Source organism: Mustela lutreola, chromosome 2, assembly GCF_030435805.1.
Source record: "Mustela lutreola isolate mMusLut2 chromosome 2, mMusLut2.pri, whole genome shotgun sequence".
In the NCBI taxonomy this organism is placed as follows: Eukaryota; Metazoa; Chordata; class Mammalia; order Carnivora; family Mustelidae; genus Mustela; species Mustela lutreola.
In genome coordinates, this window is record NC_081291.1 from 151,322,184 (window position 1) to 151,346,418 (window position 24,235).

The 24,235-nt window shown below is 49.3% G+C and overlaps 1 protein-coding gene across 3 annotated transcripts; it reads left to right on the forward strand.

The window, feature by feature from the left end:
- Positions 1–70: 70 nt before the first annotated feature.
- ZIC4 (Zic family member 4) lies at positions 71–23,877 on the forward strand. Of its 3 annotated transcripts, XM_059163833.1 has the most exons (6): positions 71–153; positions 2,915–3,049; positions 6,672–6,756; positions 13,413–14,030; positions 18,592–18,910; positions 21,020–23,877. In XM_059163833.1, coding segments are annotated over exons 3-6 (1,008 nt in total). In that variant the 5' UTR covers positions 71–153; positions 2,915–3,049; positions 6,672–6,686; the 3' UTR covers positions 21,021–23,877. The 3 variants fall into 3 exon arrangements, with proteins under 3 accessions (XP_059019816.1, XP_059019817.1, XP_059019818.1); XM_059163834.1 differs by lacking the exons at positions 71–153; positions 2,915–3,049 and adding an exon at positions 3,221–4,503; XM_059163835.1 differs by lacking the exons at positions 71–153; positions 2,915–3,049; positions 6,672–6,756 and adding an exon at positions 11,524–11,629.
- Positions 23,878–24,235: the final 358 nt, after the last annotated feature.

Consider the following 24,235-nt stretch of genomic DNA (forward strand, 5'->3'; position numbering starts at 1 on the left):
TGATGAATGGGAGCAGGGGGAGGTGTCACGTGCTGCTGACGCGGGCGCCCATTGGTGTGCCCGCTCTCCCCCCGCCTGCAGCCGCCGCGCCAACGGAGGGCGCGCCGAGGCGCCGCGCGCCGTTCATTGGCCCGCCCGCCTCATCAATCCCAGGTATTGTAAAGCGCTTGACATCCCCTTTTGACAAACAGGGCTGCCAGGAGTAGCAACTTTTTTTTTTTTTTTTAAGCCAAATTTTTCCCTCTTCTCATGGAAAAATTGTTTCGCCACGATTCCTTTTCCTTCTTGCAGTCATATACACTCTCTCCTTTTATCCTCCCTCTCTCTTCCATTCCCTCTCCTTCTCCCATTCCCTCTCACTCTCTATTTCTCTCTCTCTCATTTCTCTTTTTTCCCTATCTTGTCCTTCTTCAAACCTGCTCTTAGCTGATCGATTTAGCTACTCGGGGCGTCTCCGAGAGTAGGAGGTGGGGATGGGGCTGGTAAACACAGGCACTTCCAGAATGTCCCGATTCAGCAACTTTCTTTTCTTTCTTCTCCCCTCTCTTCCCCAGCCCCTTCAAGGGCAGCAAAGGAGGCTTTTGTTATTTGCTCCTTTTGAAGTTTGCTTCCCTCTAGCCTTGTCCCCCTCCTGTTCATAATTTAAGATCTCGGTAGCACACGGGCACTTGGCTAACTATTTAAAAGAAATGTGATTTCTCAGGGTAATCGGTTGCCTCATTTTTTCACTTTTAACAGATCGATAAGGCTTCCTGCTATCCCCGCCCCCCCCCCAGAAAAATAAGCACAGGTGGAAGAGAGCTTTTAACTTTCCAAGTTGTGGAGGCGGCATTTGGGGGGGGGGATTGGAAACATTGTTGCGGAGTTGGTGGGTTTTTTTTTTTTTCTTCCTCTCCAGTGTTATTCTTTTTTCTTCCTTTTCCCTAGTCTCCCTGGTCTGCCCCCCACTAACCCCCTCCTTCTGCACTCCTGTTCCCAACCGAGGCCCCTTTCATTCAGGTAAAACTGTAAATTTCCCAAACGCGCCATTGTTCTTCAATACTGCCCAAAGCTCTCTAGAAATCCCCGAATACTTTTTTGGTATTTAAATCCCCGATAGATAGGACCAATGTAAATTTTGTGACATTCAAACCTTTTCTGGTTCACAAATCAGTCACCCTTGTCACAGTTATTGAAATTCCGCAACTCGCCACACCAGGACGGTGGAAAAAGCGGGCGCGGTCTTTGTTGCCGACCAGGCTTTTGATCGCCAGAGAAAATTTACTTACCTTCAGATGAGTGAGCAGAAAAAGAAATAACACTCCCTTTGATTTAGTTAGGAAAATGCAGACATTTGGATTCAGTGCAAACATACAACACTCGCTTGTTTTCGCGATGCGGCCCTCGATTAACCTGTCTTTGCCCAGCGCAAAGTCTATTCAACAACTGCGCGTAGTTGCTTTTTGTCCCGTCCACAAAGAGCCATTGACTATATATTAAAATGATTGTTGAAAGGTAGAGGAGTATGGTACTTAAAAGCAGAGGGAAAAAAAATCCCTGTGACTCAATCAATTAAGGCGGGCAACATTTATGCATTTCAAAAAATGCACGCAGATGCGGGGGGTTGGGGGATGAAGGTTGCATTTCTCGCAGCTCTGTTTAAAACCCAACAGCCCGAGCCGGGCCGAGGGTTTAGCTGAAACGTCTGCATATTCATTAGGTCTAATTATTTTCTAGTAAGGAAAACACAAAAAGCCAAGAGTCGGAATCCTTCAATTTGCCCTTTGTTTCTAACTTCATTTGGCTTCTTTGCAGCTGAATCAGAGCCCTAAACTCTTCTCAGACAAAGAAACCTCAACTCATCCTTTCACTGGCGGCCCCGTTGGGAAACTCACCAGTTCCCCAGCGAGAGGAAAATGAAAATGAATATTTTTTGCCTAGTCGCCTGCGCTGGCCACACCGGCTGGAGGAAGGCAGGGTCAGTGTCGGCCTCTTCTTGCCTTTTTAATTTTCTGGTCTTTTCATCGACTAGATTCTCGCTTGGTGTTGGCGGGCTGAATTGCCCTTTCCCTGGCTCTCTCGGCTCAAAACTCAACTTCTGTATCTGGGATGGTTTCCCGGTGTCTGAAGGGACCTGACCAGCATTTGTACTTATTGTGCTGGGAAATAGAAAATTGAGAAAGAAAAAAAAAATCATATGTTCTGCTCCAGCAACAAGTCTGAATATAGCAGCCCAGCATTCCCCGCCAACTTTGAGTGGAACCAGTATGGGGAACAGAAGGAAAAGGCTAGGGCCCAAGGGGTGGTTTTTCAAAACAAACAAACAAAAAAACACACACACAAAAAAAAACAAACAAACAAAAAAACAAACTATTACACGGTTTGTTCAAAAAGATGTATCAGAACTACTCAGTTTTCTCTGCTGTCTACAGAGGAAAGTTGAATCTTGCCTCCACTGCAGTTGTAAAAACCTTATTTGCAAGGAGAAGTTTTCTCTAGAGGCTGTAGTGCTCTCACTAGGGAGAACAAATATTGAACCCACCTCGCCTGCCGTTCAAAAAAAAAAAAAAAAAACAAGGGAGGGGAACTGAGGGGGAATGGTAGCGGTTGGGAGGGGGAGAGGCAAAGTAATTCTTCAAAAAAGAAAAGTCAGTCTTCTCTCTCCAGTCCGTGGAAAATCCAAGGGGGACGTTGACAAGAGGGTATTTTTAGGAAACGCTTCCAAATATACAGGGTAAGAGTGAATGTGAGGGAAAAAAAAAAAAAAGTTGTGGGTTGTAGAAGTTATCAAGTGGGATTTGCGGCGCTCTCTGCAGGAAACGCAAGCGGCTCCAGTTCAAAGCCACATGCACCAACGTGACATATAAGCCATTAAAATATCATCCTGACGGCTCATTTCTGCTTCATCATACATTCCCTAACTGCTTCCCGAAAGCTGGAAAAGGAGAAATGAAGGATGACCGCCTCGCTGGAACCACAAAAGAGAGGCTTGGAGGGGTTTGTGGTTCCCCCTCCGCCACCCCAAAGTGATGTGCAGAAATGAGGAGATCCCGGCAACAGGTGGAGCAGGGTAAGTGCCTGAGTCCAGGGGGCAGATAGACCGAACCTGTACCGCCAGCACCTGGGTAGCAAGCGCCCTTAGCGGGGCCAGTGGCACCCAAACCCCACTGGGGAAAGAGGCCCAGCTAGACTTTCTCCCCATCCCCTCCCTCATTAGCCCCCCAACCGTGAGTATAGGCCCCACCCCACTGCCACTGAGGGGAGGGGGGCCCTACCGCGGAGGGGCAGCGCTGGGGATGAGTCCATCTTTTCTTCCCAGGGAGGGGGTGGGCAAGGAGGACGAATGGGGCTCCCACTGGCACCCGGACCTAGAGCAGCTCGTTGCCCACCCGCCTATCCTCCCCTCCTCGTAAATTGCCTGGGTGCCCTATTGTGGGCACAAGAAGAGGAGTCGTGGAGTAGAGCTTCCTTTGCTCCAAGTGAGCGGGACCCTCGCCAGCAGAAGGGCCCTGCATGCAGCTTCTCTCCCTGCTCCTGGAGGATGGCAGGGCGGGAGTCGGCTTCCCCTTTCCAGGGTCAATGAAGCTAAGTTAGCCTGGCAGGCAGCAAGATGATGGGACTTCTCCGCCCCAACCTGACGGCAGATGCCGGCTGGGTCGGCGATGGGGCCGGGATCTTCGCCCTCGCGCATCCTGGTTCTGCCGCAGGACGTTGACCGCTGGGATACGCTCTCTGCGCGCGGCTGGCCATGGGTTTGGGATTTGGATTTCTTTCTTCCAAATGCGAGCGAGGGCTATGACTAGCTCTCTGGGGGAGCAGGCCGCAGCAGCCTAGAATTCTGGGCACTACCTTAGACATCTAGGGACACAGGAAATTAGGGACAAGTGAGGCGGGAACAGAGTTGGTTTGTGAAAGAAAGCTAGGACTGCCTCAAATGGTTGACCGGGAAGTTTGGGGTTGATGAATGAGGTAGGCTGTCCATGGGAACAGCTGGGAGCCAGCGAGGTCTTGGGAATGGAGAAGGGGCATTGAGGGGCTTCACCTTGGCCAGCACTGTCTGCAAGAGACTCCCTTTGGATTCCAAGGTCACATTCCGACCCCCTTACGGACATCGTCGGCCTCAGAGCTACCCAAATCGAGGCCCCAACTTCCTTCCCTCTATCTAGCTGCGGGCAGGTAGGGGTGCAGGCGTGTTCAAAGGGAAGATTAAATGTCTCCGCTGATCCTTCAGGCGACTCACTAACACAGACTCTACTCTGGGTATGCGAAGGTCACTCAACCTTCAGTCCAGAGCAGGGAAACCCAAGCTAATTCCTCTAGGGAACAGAAGAATGAGAAAAGGCCAGCACACAACCCAGCCTTGCTGCCCGACTTCCTGGGGCTGGACAGCCGGATGGAGGGAAGTCGGGGAGATGCCAGGGCAGCTGGCAACAGCAGGCCGCCAGCAGAAGCCCAATGTCTTTTGGGTTTCTGCTTGAGAGCTCCCAGGCTGGCTGAAGGGCTCTTGTTCTGCACCCGCCCCAGGTGAGCTGTGGCTAAAAGGCGGGCTTGCCTTTGCCTGTGTGCCTGCAGGTTAATCAGTGTGGAGCAGCATTGATGGCTCGGGGACTGAAATCTCTGGTTTGGGAAGTGGACTGTAGGTGACCTCTGACCTTGGGCAGGCCTGCCGCTGTCTAGGGAGACCTCACAAGGTACAGCTTTGGTGTTCCCCCAAAGAAAAATGGTGCCTTTTGCGTATACCCAGGGGCCCACCTGCTTGGCTCTCCCCCAGAAAGATCGATTTGGCTGGCACTCCCTCTTCTCCTCAATGTGGAGGAGGAAGGTAGATTCCAATAAGTCTCCAGGTTGTGCTCTGACTCCTGAACAAGTGGCCCCCGGACTATGAGGAGACAAATCAGGAACAGTTATTTGAGGAAAACCTCACCAGGCATTTTCAGAGCTTTTATATCTCTAGGTTAGTGGGGATCTTAGGTCCAGGGTCCCAGGGATTGCCCCCATATTCTTTCATCCCACCTTCAGTGAGATAACTGGCTTGCTCAGTGGACTTAGAGTTTTAACCAAAGGAGACAATTTTTCACTCTGATTCCCTACACCAGTCTAGTGATGGAGCTACTACAGAGAAGCTTACAGTGCCAGTTGCCAGTCCAAAGTCCAGCCTCTGCATTTGTTGGCATGCCTGTGGGTTTGTAATGCACAAAAGACTGCCAGGATCAGGGCAGGGTAGAAGTGACCCAGGCCTCTTAAGAGGGGAGGGGAGGGACTTGGGCAGCATTGTTGGTGGATGGGCCTCTGTAGAGAAACTCACACCCATTTCCCTCTGAGGCAAAAAAGTAAATTCTATTAGTTCCAACCAACCAGGACTTTTCCCGTGCCAGACATCCTGCCATGAGGAAATTTTAGAGCGGGTATGCCCAGCATGCCACCTTTCTGTAGGAATGTAAAGTTGGGCCTCCTTTCTTTCCTGATTTGTGCAGGAAGGAGCTTATTATTTGGAGGGACAGAAACCTTTTGGTTAGAAAGAATTGAAAATAAATAAAACCCTCTGGGAAAAGGTGAGTCTATCCCCCGCCCCCACCCCTCAGGCTTAAACCTAGAAAAGAAGGGAGATGGAAGGGTGAAAACACACAAGCTAGTTCAAACCCAGTTTGGGGGTTGAGGGAGAAAGAAAGATCTTTGAGCATAGAGAATTGGAAAGGCTTTGAGATAGCAGAGCCCCATTTGGATTTGGCCTGTGGTTCAACAAGTTAAACAATCGCTTGTTCTGTGGGCTGGAGTGTCAAGACAGGCAGACGTCCTCATTGACAGAGGGCGTGCTGTGTTTGTCCAGCCTGAGACCTTTTCAATGACTGTTTGTCTTTCTAGGCCAAGCGAGGGTTGGGGCTGGGTGGATCGACTCTGTGTTGCTGTTCCACTGTCTTTAACGTTGCCTGACAGATGCAAAGGTCCTCAGGATGGGTTTCAGGCTTTAAGATGGCCAAAGCCTTGGTAGCATTATCCACAAAGTGAATTTGATAAGGGATGCAAATATAACAGGGGAGGTATTTCTTAACTAAGAAGTGAAGATAACTAGGACCAAATGATAGAAATGATACGTTTTTTCTATTATGGTGAATTTTATATTAGCTTCAAAAAATCAACCAATGATGATTTCCAAATGGGTTTGGAGGTGGAAGTCATATGACGGTAAATGTTCCCATACCACTATGGGCAAGATATACAAATTTACAAGGAAATTTCTCTCTTCTTAATTCCAGTACTTGTACCTCAGTTTTTAACCTTATGTCCCAGAGGACACACAGCCCTCTCCATTACATTTCACTAAATTCAGAAAACAATGGGAATTTCTCATAGAATAAATTTAAATTCTAGAAGTCAGAGGTGTTTGAATGCTTAAATTGTGCTTAAATTCTATCTACAAGGGAAATCGACAAATGAGTTACACCAGAGAAGTATCTAGTAGGGAAAAAGATTTTTAATATATTTTAATCACAAAGGTTATGTCATTTTGCAATAAATATGGGTAGTTCCCAGCAGAATCCTCTTCTTTCACTTTTATAAATTTGAAAATGGTCTATGAAAGACTGGAAAGACTCTTCAGACCAACACTGATACATTCTGGCCTCACAATCTTGCCATGCAAACATGTATAAAATTGTTTCACGAATGACTGTCCCTTTTTTCTTCCCAAACAGGTTCAAAGTCAGAAAATGAGATACAAGACTTCCTTGGTGATGAGGAAAAGATTACGGCTTTACCGAAACTCCCTCAAAGAGTCTAGTAAGTTAAAATCCTTTTTTGAATATTGGTTTGTTTAAGTTATTTTTTTAAGTGGGAAGTTTTGTTTTTTCTTTTGGTTATGTTGGGTTGTGAGCTTGGAGGTGTTTCTTGAGTTCCAATGAAACTGAGAACAACACCTTGGTGTTTGATGCATTTGCACACAAATCAGCTACACAACGTCCCACCAGCAGCCAGCTAATCCCCCTCAATGCCTACTCATCTGGACATTCTAGAATTAATATTTGACGACTCTCTCATTGAAACAACAACCCCTGACCTTCTGTAGTTCCACTGTCACATTATTCTATGACATATTCATCTTGGATTCATTTCCAGACGATTTGATTGGAATGAGGTTTGACATGTATTGGCTTCCATGAAAGGAGCAGACTTTGATCTTGGTGATGGGGTTTACATGATATGCATCATCTTTACCAGGGACACCAGCCTTCTGCAATGTGGCAGCAACTATGTTCCCACAATGTGGTGTCTGAACAGGGAGTGACTGACAGCTGCTCTGTCAGGAATACCTTCATTGTGAAGAATTTAATTTAATATTCCATTTAGAATAAGCATATGATTTAGGGTTGGGTGTTTTCCCTTCCAGGCGCTTCTAGTTTCCCTCATTTCATTCAACTACACCACCAGCTGATGGTTGCCTCCAAGGTATTCCCTTGTTGGAAGGAAAAGCAACCTTCTTAACAAAAGTTAAATGGACAACTCAGGAAATAGCTTTCTTCTATTATTTTGGGATAATTTGATGGCAGAATTCTCAAGAGACATGTGCTTATTATGTAAATTCAGTTGTTTTAATTCCTCAGTGCTGTTCTGGAAGATCCTTTCACCATGTTTCTTAATCTTTTTTTTTTTTTTTAAGATTTTATTTATTTATTTGACAGAGACAGAGAGATCACAAGTAGGCAGAGAGGTAGGCAAAGAGAGAGGGGGAAGCAGGCTCCCTGCTGAGCAGAGAGCCTGATAGGGGGCTCCTTCCCAGGACCCTGAGATCATGACCTGAGCCTAAGGCAGAGGCTTAACCCACTGAGCCACCTAGGCACCCCCCCCCATGTTTCTTAATCTTTTGTCCAAAGATATTTTGGAGAACCTTTGCTTGGAAATTAAATTTTATCCAAGTATATATGTTTTCATACTCAGTTCCATTAATGATGATTAAAACCCAAACTTCCATAGCAGAGGAGAGGAATAGCTTCCTCTATCTCCAAAATCTTAGATCTCATCTCCTTTGTACAATTTGGGCTAGGACATATGGTGGGCTCCTGGGTCTTAAGTTATTTATTTATTTTTCATAGACTAGAGACAGCCTCTCACTGCAGGAATCTAAAGTCTGTCTGTGAATAGCCTATAAAGAGACTTGTCCCTTGTTTTGGTGATAACCTGGCTAGAAACAGGGAAAAAGGACTGAACAAGTGACAGCAGATCTAGATGCAGAACATTCAGACAAAAAGGCTTGCTCTTGGCCAGGCTCTGTGCAGTGGCCATCAGCTCCTGGGATCCTGCTCGAAGCATAACCTGAAACAGATAATCATTATTTAGCATTTCTTAAAATATCAAAGTAGAAAAATAGCCCAGCTATTGATCTGAAATCTCTCCTATTTCTTTCCTTCCAAAGGAGAGAGGTCAGACATTCCCTATTGAAGTCAGTAATGGAAGGAGCTCTGGCAGATGGTAGGGCCACCAAATGTCATATTTCTATACAACAGGCTGAGGTGAACAAAGGTGCTTAGGGCAGGATTCTGGACACTGGATAGATTTTGGGGTCTGGAGGTGGAACTTCTTCCAAAGAGCCCCCTACAAAAGCCTCCAGTGCTTCTTTGCCTTCTGCTGAAGATCTCTGGGCTGCAGAATATGTCTCTTTTTTTCCTGCACATCAAGCAGGAAAGTGAACTCAACAATGCTGTAACCCCCAGCATGGTTAGAAATAGAATGCTCAGCCAACCATTTGGTACTGGGAGTCAAGGTGGTAAGATAACTTTCTGAAAGAGAGGAACAGCAGTCTTTAGCTTGCCCTATCAAGTCAATGAAATCTGGACTCTTTCTTTTCTTTTTTAAGATTTTATTTATTTGTTTGACAGAGATCACAAGTAGACAGAGAGGCAGGCAGAGAGGTGGGGGGGAGCAGGCTCCCTGCTGAGCAGAGAGCCAGATTCGGGACTTGATCCCAGGACCCTGAGGCAGAGGCTTAACCACTAAACCACCCAGGTGCCCCTGGACTCACTCTTAGCTGACACTGGAAGACTTAAAGAAACAGCTCTGAAAACTAAAACATTTCTCCCTGCCATAAGTTCCCCACCTGTCATCTACAGTTACCCGGATACTGCTTTAGAGCTTTTTTCAGAGATATGCCTTGAAGATCCTTATGTAATTACCCTGAGTTCCCTGTCTATAAATGCTCGTAGGTAAAATGGGTTTGTTTTTTCCTCCATGTCTCTGTCCCTGGGAAAATGTTCCTTTGGGAGAATTCCTGGCCCCATTTCTGTATTTAGCCAACATGTGAACCATGTGGCTCCAAGGAATCTGTAAGGATCAGGCAGCCTTAGTGACCTGCAGGTCAAGTAACCTCTGGCTACTCAAGCAGCATCTACCCTGGATGGGTCCATATGTTTTTAGTACTTCAAGAGAATGCTGCATCTGGGAAGGAGTTCTATGGGGCCAGGCTACTGTCAATGAATTTGGCTGAATCAGACTTATTTGCCCTTTCACTGTTGGCACAAAAAGCCACACACATGTTGAAAGTTTTTCAAGGGTAAAGTTAGTATGGGTATGCAGCACACTAACACTCTACAAGTATAAAACCTCTGCTTCTTATCCCCAGAGTCTACAAAAACAGTGCTTAGAATTCAGGGGTCCACAAACTTGGAAGGGGAAAATTGTATCTTTATTTTCACCACCTTCTAATGTATAATTAGAGGTTTTTTTTTTTTTTTTTTTCTAATACATGTGTTGTTAACAAAAACAGGACTATTAGAGTTCACTGGCATCACAAGTCTTCCAAAAGTGTCCATGGACTAAAACAACCTAAATATCCCTGTTTTCTGCTGTTATTCAAAGCTTCTGATGCAGTGAAGTCATGGTATATATATTAAGGGATCCATTTTTGTGCAAATCAGAGATTTAATGAAAATAAAAGTGGATGATGAGTTTGATAAACATCCTAAACAGTAGGTTGCAGATCACAGAAGTTCAGGTGGAAAGGAAAATATTTTAATTGCTGGACTACTGCTGAAGTATTCCTGCACTTAGGCCTGAATGCTACAGGAGAAGCTGACTAAGCTCTATGTTGAGAGATGGTTAGGAGAAACAGCTGCAGAAGGGACCCCAGGGAAGAGCACACTCCTTTTGGTTTGGGGGGTTATATTGTTTTTTCTGGGGGGTTTGGGGGGGGGAGGTTGTGTTTGCTTGTTCATTTTCCTTAAAAGGCCTTCATGAGTTCAGCCCAGACTTGCCTAAATAGCTGCAACATTCAACAGACATCTGAGTTGGGGGGAGCCTTGAAACCCCTCTAAGACCCAGCCTGACCATCATGTTGAGGAAGGGAAAACAAGACAGGGGACAAGAAAGGAGGCTTCTGTGAGCAGAAGGGTAAATTCCAGAAAGTGAGAGTATGGGAGAAGGTAAAAGCTGAGAAGGAGACAAGTCCTCAAAGTCTAGTCTCAACACTAAGTAGAAGTCCTTGGTTTCCAGAGCAGAAGGAATTTGGCTGTCAAAAGCACTCCTTCAACATTTTCTTCTCCCTTCTCTTCTCTTCTCTTCTCTTTTCTTCTCTTCCCTTTCCTGCCCTTCCTTCTTCTTTCTTTCTGTGTTTTGTTTTATTTTGTTTTAATGCTAAGGCATCATCTATTGGTTGCATTGCATAAGCTCTTCCAGACAGCCAGAGGAGCAGAAAGACCTGGACTTGTCAAAGCTGAGGGAAAATGTGGAAGTTAATCCCTCCCTAAGATGCGACCCAGAGCAGGGAACAAAACATTAAATGAAGAGTCTCAAAGAATCTGCCAACCATTATAAATAAGTTAATTATTTTTTTTTGAAGATTATATTTATTTGGCAGAGAGAGACAGTGAGAGAGGGAGCACAAGTGGGGAGGATTAGGAGAGGGAGAAGCAGGCCTCTCACCACGCAAGGAGCTCCATAAGGGGCTACATCCCAGGACTCCAGGATCAGGACCCTAGCCAAAGGCAGATTCTTAAGGACTGAGCCACCCAGGCACCCTAAGTTAATTATTTTTTTAATTTTAAAAGAAACCCTCTTTACTAACTAGGAAACGTGTAAGAATAGTTCTTAGTGCTGGTGATGGGTGGGACAGCTCAATCAACTCCCAGTCAGACTTCCTTGCAATCTATCCAAACTTCTCACATCTGCTAGGGATACAAGGTCTTTTACTAAATCCTTAAAACTTCTCTTAAAAATCCAAACATTTCTCTGCTCTGGAATCGCTTCCTATGGCTTCTAGGGAAGCCTAAGTACTCAAGTTGGCATTTTTGGCTACAGAGAGCTAGCCAGGCAACACAGCGAGCAGCCCTTTAAATCGCCAAGCTGTGCAGCCGGCCCTAGCCAGTCCGCAGCGCAAACAAAGAACACTTGGCTAGACTAGGCCGAAACGGAAAGGGTTTTTTTGTTTGGTTGTTTGGTTGTTTGGTTGGTTGGTTGTTTTTTTGTTTGTTTGTTTGTTTTCCCCGCGGGCCAATCCCCACCCCAAAACTGTGGCCCCTCAGCGCCGGAGGGCGTCGCGTGAGAACAGGCCGTGGGTCCGCAGTCCCTTGCACAGCCTGGGCGGGGAAACTTGGCGTCCACTCTTCTCAGAACCCTGAAGGCTAGCCAGGAGAGAGGCAGAGACTCCGGCCGCAGGCAACAAGTGGTGAGAGCTGAAACTGGAAGTGATCCCCAAGGTCCTTTCCCAAAGGCTCCGTTTGGCGGCAGGGTACAGAACTCAAGCCTGCAAACTGACTGGGGAGACCACCCGGTGAGGGAGGACCTGTTTCTCCTTGCAGCATTCCCCTAGCCTATGTTTCTTTGGTCACCCGGTCCGCGGGACGAAGGGATTTGTGGCGAAGAGGATTCTTAGCCCCCCTTGAGAGGGTAGCGTCTTGAGAGGGTAATGGGTTCGAGGTCTGCATCTCCCAGGTCATCACTGCCTCAGGCCCACTCTGGCTTGAGTCTGGGAGGGATTCTTGGGCTGGTCCTTGCAAGGAGCTGGCAAGGCCAAGTGGAAAGAATAGAGTCGGGAGGAGGGAAAGGGGTGGAAAGAATAAAGAATCCAAGGAAATGAGAGAGAGAAATGAAGGACACAAGAAATTTCGGCAAAAGCGAAAAAATAAAGCCCAAAGGCTACTAGGCTAGGAGTTCGTCTGCTCCGGGTCGCATAGTCTGCAGTCCCTCGGGCTCCTGGGACAAACTGATGAATCAGGCCTCCATCCTCGCGCGCCCTGAGTTGCCCTTCAGCCCCGGTAGGGCTGGATCTGCCCGTCTAATAGTCCGAGTTCTTTACGTACAGCGAAACACCCCCTCCCTGAAGTCGTGGTGAAAGAAGGCAGAACCCAGCCCCGCTCACTTCCAGGAGCAGTGAGGCAGAGCCGATCTACTCAGCTTTCGAGAAAGGAGGGGGAGGGGGCTCAAGAGGAGAGAAAAGAATCCGTGCCCGGGTCAGAGCGCATGAGCAGTAGGAGAATGAAATGCTGGGGGTAGGGTGGGGTGAGGTGGAGATGCGCGGGAGCAGGAGTAAGAGAGAGAAAGAGGGAGAGAGAGAGAGAGAAGGGGGGGAGTGTGTGTGTGTGTGTGTGTGTGTGTGTATCCGCGTGCGGCGGGACCTGTCATTGCTGACGTCGGGCAGGGCTGCGGGCCAATAGGCGACCTAGGTGATTGTTCCTCTCCGCGGGCCCGGGCCGTGGCCCGGAATCTCTATTCACTTCCTCACGCGTCCCGCTGCTACCTCTGTAGTGTACTGGATTTCAAGTAGACATTAAAGACCACGGGGAGTGGGTGGGGGACACAACCCTAAACTTGAGGGGAGGAAAAAAAAAAAACAACTTTGCATAAGTTTCTTGTGGTTGTTCTTTCCTCTCCCCGCTGTCAGGTGACTGGTGTGAACCGCCTGACCTAAGGGAGCTCTGGGGAGCCCGGGATGGGATGTAGCAGGCCGCGCTTTCCCAGACGAACTAGGCACTGAAATTAGTATATATGATCCGGAGGCTTCCGCACCACCACCACCTAAAACATCACCATTTGCCTCACGTTCATTCCCCCGCAGGGCTCCGAGACCCCGATCGCCCCAGGGAGTTGGCTGCCAAAGCACGCTTGGGGCTCAGGTCGGACTCCTCTGGAGCAGAGCCTGGGGCCCCCCAGAAACCCACACACTCAGCACTGCGCGCCCTACTGCCCTTTCCACCTGCCCCGCAGCCTCCAGCCTTCTCCCGCTCATGGAACGGCAGGGGGCTCTACCGAACTGCCGCCCAGCCTGTTCGCAGCGGAGGCGCTTGGCCTCTCGCTGTCCACTCCGTACGCTGCCGCCTCTGTCTGGCTCCCGGTCCCGGTGCTGACGGCAGAGGCCGTAGTGTGGCTGGGCTGGGCCTGCCCCCCGGGGCCTGGTGGAATGCTCAGCCCACGCCGCCCGTTCTCACGAGCGCTATTTGTCTCGACAACAGGTAGCAGCTCCGGACACCATGGCCCCCAGCTTGCTGCCGCCTCCAGCCCCTCGGTGTTCCAGGGCCTTCAAGAGCAGCCGCCCCAGGCCTCCCCCAGCGGCACTTTGAACGGACTCCTGCGTCTGGGGTTCCCTGGAGACATGTACGCGCGACCCGAGCCCTTTGCGCCAGGGCCCGTGGCCCGCAGCGACGCCCTAGCAGCTGCCGCGGCCCTGCACGGCTATGGGGGCATGAACCTGACCGTGAACCTCGCCGCGCCCCACGGTCCCGGCGCCTTCTTCAGATACATGCGCCAGCCGATCAAACAGGAGCTCATCTGCAAGTGGCTGGCAGCGGATAGCCCCGCGCCTCCGCGCCTCTGCTCCAAAACTTTCAGCACCATGCACGAGCTGGTCACGCACGTCACGGTGGAACACGTCGGCGGCCCGGAGCAGGCCAACCACATCTGCTTCTGGGAGGAGTGTCCGCGCCAGGGCAAGCCCTTTAAAGCCAAATACAAACTTGTAAATCACATCCGCGTGCACACGGGCGAGAAACCCTTCCCCTGTCCTTTCCCGGGGTGTGGGAAGGTCTTTGCTAGATCAGAAAATCTCAAAATACACAAAAGAACTCACACAGGTCAGTATTCGGCACTGTCTGTCTCGTCTGGACCCTCTGGGGAAGCAGGCGGCCTCTTCTGGGCCCTCGGGGCTGGATTTCCTTCCTCAAGTTCCATCTGGGAGGAGGGGGGATTTCTTGGTGTTCCATGAGCCAAGTCCATAAAATATTAATTATGTCCTTCTATTAGAATCACGGAAGTTTCCTGAGGCTGTGTGTGGGGAGGACAGTGCAGGATTTTTGCTCTTGGGGAGGGGGCAAGTATGAACGTGCTTGGGTCTCTGTGTGTGCAAGTGTGTGTTCCCTATCATCAAGTTTGATTTTTCAGGTTTTAAAATGGTACTGTTCCTCAAAGTCGTAAAGACATAGAACCAATTTAATTTTCCTGATCTATTTAGAATCCTGTCGAAGGTACTCTTCCATGGGGTGGCTGACCACCACCTGAACTGAGGGGTCATGAGGCAGTTGGTGCCTTTAAGATTTAGGGTCTCGTGGGCTAACTTTGCCCCCGTTTGGGAGCCTTGGTGACCTGACACTTGGGAAATTTGACAAACCTTTTTGCTTCAGCAGAGATCCAAGGAGACTCATCTGCCTTAAATGTCATTTACTGAGCTGTTAAGTGAAATGGGGACATGTGTCAGCCGCATCTGTTAGTTCTAGTTAAGAAAAGGAGCCTGCTCAGGAGCACGCAAAGTTGAACTCCTCTGGCCAGAAGCATCTCTAATTAATGCAATTGCAAGGAGAAAGTTTTCACACTTCCCAGAACATCCTGTGAAGTTACATTGATTAGTTTAGCAGGCAATGTTGTACTATCCCTAGCTAGGGTTTTCCTCACCCAAACTCTCTGGAAGCAAGAAATCAACAGTTCCCCTCCTCTATGGGGGGGTGGTAGGAGAAGGGAACTAGTGGGGAGAGAAGAGGATGAAATAAGTTTCAGGTTGGTGCCCCACTTCTCTTACTCTCTTGAAGCTCTACCTTACTCACCTCTATTCTTGGTGGAAATATCTGCAAGCATCAGTTGAAGAACTCCCCCAGGCTGGCACAGCTGGGGAAAGAAATTTGCAAGCCCGCTTTCTCTCCCAAACCTTGCATATCAGGGAAGTTCCCTGGCCGTGACACTGGCACAGGAGGAATCCAGACCAAAGTTCACTCTTAGTCTCCTGCTTTAATTACATAGCATTTCTAGAAATGTACAGTTTTTCCGTACTGTTTCCAGTATCCTTCCCCCCACCCCAGGCGCGCAAGCATTTGTTCCCCCTTCCCAACCTCCGAATTTTATCCCGGGGGAGGGGAGAAGTGAGGTCCCATCACCTCCCACAGTCTCGCTACTCCAGGAGCTGACGGCCGGTACTGCGAAGATAGACACCCAGTCCTGAGCCAGACAAGGAACTCATTTTTAATGACAGGGTTTTTTTTTTAAACAAACAAACTTTTACTGCTCTTTGCCGGCCTACTGTTTGAAGTCCATGAAGCAGAAAATGGTTAAACTCTTAGTGCAATCGACCTACAGCAGAGAAGCAAGTTCAGTGCGCCTGGGCTGGCTCAGGTTTGCGTCTATTCAGGACAGAATTCTAAGTGCGTCCTTTCCACTGGCAGTCCTGATTCATTATCGCTGGAGTTTAAAAAAAAAAAAAAAATCTACTGAGCCTCGCTTGCTCCGGCGTTTCCTTCAAACCCCCCTCCTAAGTAATGAAAAGAGAGAGAGAGAGAAGAGAAACAAAAAACAAAATGTTTTTCAAATGGCAATAGACCTCACTACAAATTATTCATGAAGACAGTTCTCGATTCAACAGGAAAATAATTGCCTTTTCAAATATTAATGGCGTTTCATTTCCTCGAGTCGCGGAAGCGGCGAACAGGAGCTGATTTCTCAAGAGTTGAGATTCTCCCGGATCTGAATCCCGGGCCTGGCTTCGGAGGCAGCTGCCCCAAGCCCATGCCGAAAGGTTTCACTTTGTGGCGGTCACAGCAATCCCGGAACAATGGTGCCGCCGCGAGGGAGATGCGGGCCAGTCGCCGCGCCCCAGCCGGACCCCGCCGCCTGCCCCCCTTTCGGGGGCCCTCAGCTGGGGGATTGCCCCACCTTCCTAGACAGTCTATAGAGAGAGGCAGGGCTGGGTATCCAAGGTAGAAAGAGTCTGCGCCGGGACATAGACGCTCGATAACCTGGCCCAGCCACAAGTGCGAGAAAATGGCGCTAGCGGAACTGCGCCGCAGCTTGCGAACTTTGTCAGGCGGGCTTGGCGCAGGGCCGGGGAGGAGGCCTCTCCCGGGTGCTGAGCCTCAGGGAGGGGATTCCGGGCCTTTCAAGACTTAACCCCGGGCTAAGGTTGAGGCCGCTCGGGACCCGCTGCAGGGCCCTAGCCTAACCCTGCCTCTCCACATCTACCCACGCACCCACCCATCTAGGGTGCAGCGCCCAGATCTGGTGGGAAGGAAGGGGGCGGGATACAGTGCATTGGGGGTGGGAGTGGGGGCGCGTTGTTAGGCAAGGAGTCCAGGGAGCCTCCTGCAGCTGGGGAGAGGCCGGGAGGGCGCGGGGCAGGGGGCACGGCCTCACCTGGCATCCCTGGGGCCTCCGAACTTCCAAGCTGCTCGAATCACCTTCAGTGCCCTGTTTTTTCCCTCTGCTCCTCGTCTGGGATGAAATCATTGTTTCTGTTTTACATGAATGTCCAACGAGGTGCCCACAAATGGGATAAGTGTGTGGGGGAATATTTGGGGGGGGGCAATCAACCTCAAATTCTATTCCTCCTCTGTGTTCTCAGCAAATCTTGTTTTCTTTTGCAGGCCCTGAACTGCATGGTTCTTGTAAGTGATTTTAGAAAGAAAAGAAGGAAGGGAGAAAGAAAAGTTTTAGTTTTGCAGATGCCAAAAGGGATCAGAGGGGAGAAAACAAGGGGCAAATAGGGAAACTGATGTATTCTCCATCTTTCCTATTTTTAATAAAATGGTACCGGCATGCGGAGAAATGGCAGAGGCCAGCACCACCCAGTGCTCCACTGTACTAGCAGTACTCCTGCAGGGTCAGGACGCAGCGACCGGTCGGTGCCAGAACCCTGGGCTCACCATCCGCAGCTGCACGGAGGCGAGGGTTGTGCGCAAACCTTTGACTCCGCCTGAGCTGCAGCCTGGCTCAGCACTAAGTCTTTGTTTGTTCAAACCTGCCCCAAAGCACCCGTCTTTCCTGGAAGCGGCGGGAGAAGCGACCACAAAGGCAACAGTCCTCCAGCCATGCATCTCTTTCTTAGCCAGACGCTTGGTAGCCTTTCTCTCAATCTAGAGCGCCCAGTGGCATCCATTTGTTTAAGACGCCTACATACTTCCTCCCCACCTTTCCACAGCATCTGCAGCTCCAGCAGGAACCTGGGCTTCCAGGTTCTTGGGGTCTTTTCCACCCCTACATTCCAGCGAATCCAGCCGCCGGTGAGCTCCGGGATTGGGGCTCGGTCCTCGGCGAATATTTCCACCCTAACGCGCGCTCGCGCCTTCCCGCGGCTCTACAGGGGATCGCACCGCGGATCCGAGCCCCAGGCGGGTCTACCCTGGCCGCCCGCTTGTCTTCCTGGCCTGGTCTTATCTCAGCAGCTGCGCTCATCCGGAAACCGCCGAGCTCAAGAGTACGATTACGCGAGAGGCCTCGGATCCCGCTTGGCCCAGGGAAACCCTGCAGCGCCTGTCTCTCAGTTCAGACCTGCGAGGCCCGACCGCCGGGCGTGGGTGGTCTGGGGAGGCTATTCGACCTCTCAAGTCATTTTGGACTGGGAGAGCCGGCTGCCCGCGGCAGTGTCTCCGGGAGGCCGCTAGAGCAGCGTAATAAAATATTATTGCCGGCGCGCGTAACTGGAGGGATTCCGGACTGTTTAGGCAAGATTTGAAGAATGCTGCTAAATGTTTGCCCTCAGGGGGTGGAAGGGAAGGGGGAGGGGGCTCCATTTCCCGTAAAAATCGCGTCTGAAGTGAATCATTGCTCAGAATACCTTTCCCTGCAGCACGAATCCACATTATGCATATGCCGTATGCATGGGCTGCGCATCTTTAAATTATTCCATCGCCTTGGCGTTTGCACAAAACCTACTTTAGGAAACAGTTTGGGCCACGGTGGGGTGTGCGCGAGGTGAACCGCTGGATGGTGTGTGTGTTTGTGGGGGCGGGGGGGGGGAGAAACGTTTGGCTAGAACCAGCAACTTTAAATTAAGCCGATGCTAGCTCCTCAGTCAACTTACTTCGGGCAAAGGTACTTCTTGGCCCCGGGTGGGGAAATTTGGAGGAAAACAACCGGAATGGATCACGATGGAAACTCGACAAAGATGGAGTCTATGTCGCTCCTCCTCCTCTGTACCCTCCCCCACCACCCCCTGGCCCAGGCGGGAGAGGGGGAGGGGCGGCGTGCTGGAGGAAGCTCGGTGCGCGTTATGAGCGGGAGAAGGGGGTGCTGGTCCTGAGAGGCGAAAAGGAAAGAGGTTTCTGAAAATCTTCTGTGGGTCTTTTCTAAAAAATGAAAGAGAAATTGAGAAGGGCGGTGAGGCCGGGCCGGGTCCAAGACCCACGCACGCTAATGTCTCTGCCTTGCCTCCACCAGGGGAGAAGCCCTTCAGGTGCGAGTTCGAGGGCTGCGAGCGGCGCTTCGCCAACAGCAGCGACCGCAAGAAGCACTCGCACGTGCACACGAGCGACAAGCCATACACGTGCAAAGTGCGCGGCTGCGACAAGTGCTACACGCACCCCAGCTCTCTGCGTAAGCACATGAAGGTGCACGGGCGCTCACCGCCGCCGCCTAGCTCTGGCTACGACTCGGCCACGCCGTCTGCCCTCGTGTCGCCCTCGTCGGACTTCGGCCGCGAGCCCCCGGTGGCCTCCTCGGCGGCGGCGGTGGCGCGTGGCGCCGAACTGAGCGAATGGTACGTGTGTCGGGGCGCCGGCCCCGCCGCAGCTGCCCCCGGCGCGCCCCCAAGCCCCCAGCCACCACCTGGCCCAGTCGCCGCCACCGCCTCCGGTATTAGGGCTGCTGCTGTGGTTGCCGCTTCTGGTACACGGACTGCTAGTCTCGGCGGGTTATTGAGGCTTGAAGAGAGGGTGAGGAAGAAAGAAAGGAAGGGAAGGAGGAAGAAAGGAAGGTAACCATTAAAGGTTGTTAGAGTTCGTATAGGGTATTGATACAATGTCCGTTATTTTGAAATATAAATATGTAAATATGGTTCCCATATTTATTCCACAGTGACACCCAGCACCCTCCACCCACTCACAGAGACACCCTCGAGACTGGGTGGCGTGACCCCAGTGTTCGTGTAGAGAAAGTACAGAAAGATTCAGGGAGAAGGGGGAAAAGACACATTAGAAGAATTTATGTGCAAACTTGGCAACTGCAGGCGGTGAAATTAAGATCACAAAGTCCTCTCCTGGTTCACAGAATGAGAAATGTTTTGCTCAAGGCCTGGGTGGCTCGGATTGCCACCCCTACTCTCTCCCCAGCCCCCATTTGGAGTCTCCTCCACAGTTGCAATCGCAGAAGGTGGCAGAGGAAATTCTGAGCCGAAATCTTGCCTATTTCCTTCTACTTTTGCCTCTCTACATTTCCCCCCTCCTTCAGCTATTGAAACAAAAATGCACAAGCCACAGATCCCAATTTTTCCAACTACTTATACAAAGGAGACCAAAGGGAGAGGGGTTTAAGCACCCAACCCTAGGCATCATGTGCCACTCTCCCACAGACTGGCTCAAGCACATAAATTTATCTGTTTGCCTGTCCGTTTGCCCCGTATACATTTTATACTGGGGTAGGGTGTGAGTCCTAACAACAGAAAATGCAAACAAAAGAGTGCTACATGGGCTTTTGGATTCAGTACTCTGAAGACTCTGAGGACCAATCACCCTCTTCCCACAACACCCCACCCCCTTGTAGAGGTGCTGCCTGTGGAATACTGTGGGTGCTTGGCACTGGGGGTACAGAGTGGGCCAATGACGTCACAGAGCCAAGGCCTCCACAGTGAAGGGATTTGGCCTAGGCAATAGTGTCTGGATAAATCACACCAAAAAAACAAAAAACCCAAACCCAAAACAAAACAAAACACACCTCACAGTTGTTGGTCTTATTTTTTAAAAAGCTGTGCATGTGGTGGGGCATAGACAAGAGATGCGCTGCAATGATAAATATTTTAAAGGTAAACACCCAATGGATCTAGATTGAATGTGTATTCTATACGCTGTGTACCAAGTCCCCACATAAAGAACCAGATGTTGGTGGCAGAGGAGAGGAAAGTCTTTGCAATTGTTGCCCTGCAGGGGAGAAATCAGGGCCTGTTTCCCAGTCTACCACCCTCTGCAGGGAGGATGGGGCTACCCTAAATCCTTGCTAACATGAGGGAGGAGGGTAGAAAGAAAAAGAAGGGTGGAAAAATCTTTGGTAGCCCTATCCCGATCCCTTAAGAATTTAGACATAGGTAGGGCAGTGGTAGTCCCACCTAGGGGGAGCCCCCTAGACAGCCCAACAAACAAGTCCTGGTCCTGCCACTCTGCTGGGTTTTCTTCTACACTCTTCTCTTCAGACACTATTAGACAATTTTCACTCCTGCCCTGCAGCCCCATTTTCATCAGATAAATGATGTCCTAACTGTAGTGGAATTGTTTTCATTATCCCTAATAAAAACCAGAATATTCGAAATATATCCTTAGCGAATCCATTCTTGTGGAAGTGGTACTGCAATCCCCTCCCCCACCCCCTTACCCATACAATAGAGTCCAGAGGCCGCCTGGCCAAGGGCAGGCGGTCTGCGGCAAACAGCTCGTTCCCATCGGGAAACGACCGCCCCACCACCAAGGTGCAAGAGGGCATCTGAAGAACTTGCTTCTTCTGACGTTACAAAATTCTCCCTTCTCCAAATAGGATTCATTTCTTTCTCTAATATTTCTGGACCGCGGTTTGCGTTCTACTCCAATCCAAAATAGTAAAATAAAATAAAAATGCTTGGTCGGCCACTAATCGCCTTTAATTTTTCATTTGCTTGTTACAGATGTCCACCGCGTTGCTCGCAAGGTAATCTCGCCCAACGCAGCTGAGCGCCCGCATCTAGCGCCTGCGACATCAAAGGGTCCGCGCACAAAGCAATGTTTCTTCGCCACGGTGCATCTTCATGGTAAGTTAGGATTTCTATGGCAATGGGCAAGTTGCACTGAAATCCTGAAAGGCCGAGCCTGGAGCCCGTCCAGGCTTTTCATTAAGGACATAATATTTACGTCTAACAGGCCTTTTTTCTTGTGTATACAAGTATATATTTTTGTTTGACGCGGACTAAATCATTTTCATTTAATTTCCGGTAAACAAAACCCACGCGAATGGGCACTTGTTCCCGATCATAATAAAAATGGATAATAATGTAAGGGAAGAAAAGGGCCGCTTGAATCGCCGCTCAGCCCTCTTTGTTTCTGCTTTCTGCGGTGATCAGAGGGCGCATTTGGGTTTGATGGCGAGTTTCTAAAGGCGAGGAAATGGTTTGTAAGAGGGGAAAGAAAAGGAGAAAGGTCTAATCAAGCTCGGGTTGTTCAAAGAGTCGGGTTTTGGGGTTGAAAGTGTGAGTTTGACGGTGCATCAGCATGCCGCGTTAGGCTCGCCATGGAAATGCGCGCGGGGAGCGGCCGCTTCAAAGGCGGCACACTTCACTGCAGACACTCTATTAAGATACATTTGCGCTGACCTTTGCTTTCACGCCATTTAATACTGTCACTGCGTTCTCCAGTATATACTTCCTCTTTGGGACCAGCCTTGCCCGCGTTTAGGGGTTCACCCCACACTTCTGTGGGGAGGGGTCGCTTCTGTGCCAGGGACGCCTTCAGGAGAGGGAGGAGCCGGACTCCGTACATCTTGACTGCGCCCCCAAGAAGCTCCAGGGTCAAGAGTAAATAACTTCAGGGCAATCTCAGAAGCTTAACAAATGAGCATCCCCAGCTCCATTTTGTGCGAAGCGCCTCTCCTGCAACTTGAGCAGGGTGGAGGCCTGAATTTGAAAGGCACTTGTGGAGGGGGCACTCTGGATGAGGTCGGTGGTGGAGTTCAGACTGTGCCTTTGGGACATTTCCACTCTGGCCCCCAGAGCAGCCCATTCTGCCCCTCCATACCAGAAATCTCTTGCAGTCCCTGCCTCACACTTGTTTCTCCTTGGCATGGGGTATAGGATACCCCTCAGGCCTACTCTGGCCCTGGGCATGAACTCAAGAGCCCAAGGCCAAGGGGATAGGGAAGATGGCAGGAAAGTTAGAAGTCCATGTTCCCTTAATTGTCTTGTTGTTTATTTTATCCAAGTACCCCAGTGAATAGGGGAAAAATAAACACGGTGAAAAAAAAAATCAAACAGTAGAGTCTTCTTTAGTGCCAGTCCTTGTGGTTGAATAAAAAGGATGGTCCGCTTTCTATTGAGCTGAGAAATCTTTGAAGTGGGAGTTATTATCTGAGACATTCCTGCTTGTCGTCCTAACAACGCTGATGAAACGTAAAAGGTTCTTTGTCAGCGATTTGTTCTCCTCTCTGTCAAACTCCCTCTGCCCCGTTAGTTTCAAACCGTTTCTAAAGAGATAAAATCAAACTTCTCTTAAAAACAAAACAAAAAAAAAAAAAAAACAAGAAACAAAAAAACATGCACACTACATCAACTGATACCTTTAGGACTAAGTCCTGCTACAGAAAAAACAAAAGCGACACAGAGATATCAGGTCCAAGGTCTGTGAAGGTGCACAGATGTTGAGGGGGCCCTTTACACTGGCTCTGGAACGGGGAGAAAAGAATGCAGAGAAGGTGTAGGCAGAGGGTACATACCCCAAGCACACACTGTGTGTCTGCTTCTCTCTGCACTGGCCTGCACTCATCAGTCCCATCGGGGTACTTGGATGAGCCTCCTTGGGACCCTCCTTAAACTCCCAATATTCTTACCAACCACCCTTGGAACCTAAGGCTGCAGCCAAGCAATTGTTAATATTTCCTGCTCCTTCAAAGATGATCCTCTTTAAAATAGACCCATTGTGTGTTTCTTCCTACTAGCAGCAAGCAATCAGAAAGCCCCTTTTGCCATTAATAGAAAGTAGAGTGGCTTGAGGGAGGGACGTTTTTTATAATTTCCTGTTTTCTTCAGAATCTTGGCAATTGGAGTTCAGAAAGTTCAGTTTACAAGATAGTGTCCCCAAAGTGCATGCAAATACCCTCCTCCCATCCACATATGCAGTTCTGGAAAGAAAATTTCACCCTGTCAGTCTTTCCCCAAACCTCCCAATGTGGTTTTAAAGGTGGTTTAAATAAACCAGGATGTACCGGCCTCCCCACTCTGTGTGTGCCGAATAAATGATTTGTAAAGAAGTTTCCCCAAGCTGTAACCCATGCTGTTATTATAGTTGCTGCAAAATGTTGTCTCTTATATGGATTTTTATTTGTTTACTGGAGGTCCCCATATGTTTGTTTATATCACTAATTTATGGAAAAATGTAATGATTGCAATGAATGTGAATTATACAGACAGGCAAATGTTTTGTAATCATAAATTCACACACACACACACACACACACACACACACGCACAAAGCTTGACTGAAATCTTAGACTATTTGGTACATCTCCACCCACACTGTTTGTGATTTATCAGCTCTCCCCTTACATCCTTAAATTATGAACTAACCTGAAAGGGAAAAAAATTGTTTTGTATTTGATTGAAAGTGATTGTTCAATGAAAAACATAGTTGAAAGCTGTGGCTTTAATCTTGTTGTAAATATGTAAATGAATTAAAATCTGTGATTCTCTTTCCCTCCAAAGAGCGTTGTGTACATGGAGCTCCATTTTGCTGTTTTCTTTGGTAATAAATGTTGTGCTGTTTCCCTTCCTCTTTTGAATTCGAGTGTCCTGTTATTATTGCTTCATCATCAGGGAAAGAACTGGGGTCCTCCTGAAGCCTCCACTCCTTTTCCCTGCCTTCCCTTGCGGTTTTACAGGAACACCTCTGAAGCCTAGTTGTTCCAGGCAGCAAAACGGAGGGACCCACTGAAGAGGCCATTGTGAAGGAGGCCTCCCTCGCCCCCAATTTCACCCCAGTAACACTGACATTCATCAGCCAGTTTACATTATAGGAGGGGGAGAAGTAAACCGATGCTCCCAATGTCTTCTTGGAAAGGTAGCCTTCCCACTCCTCGGACATGGCGCGCCCTCTCACGAACTACCTTTGACTTCCCAGACAAAAGCTTAATAGTTGTC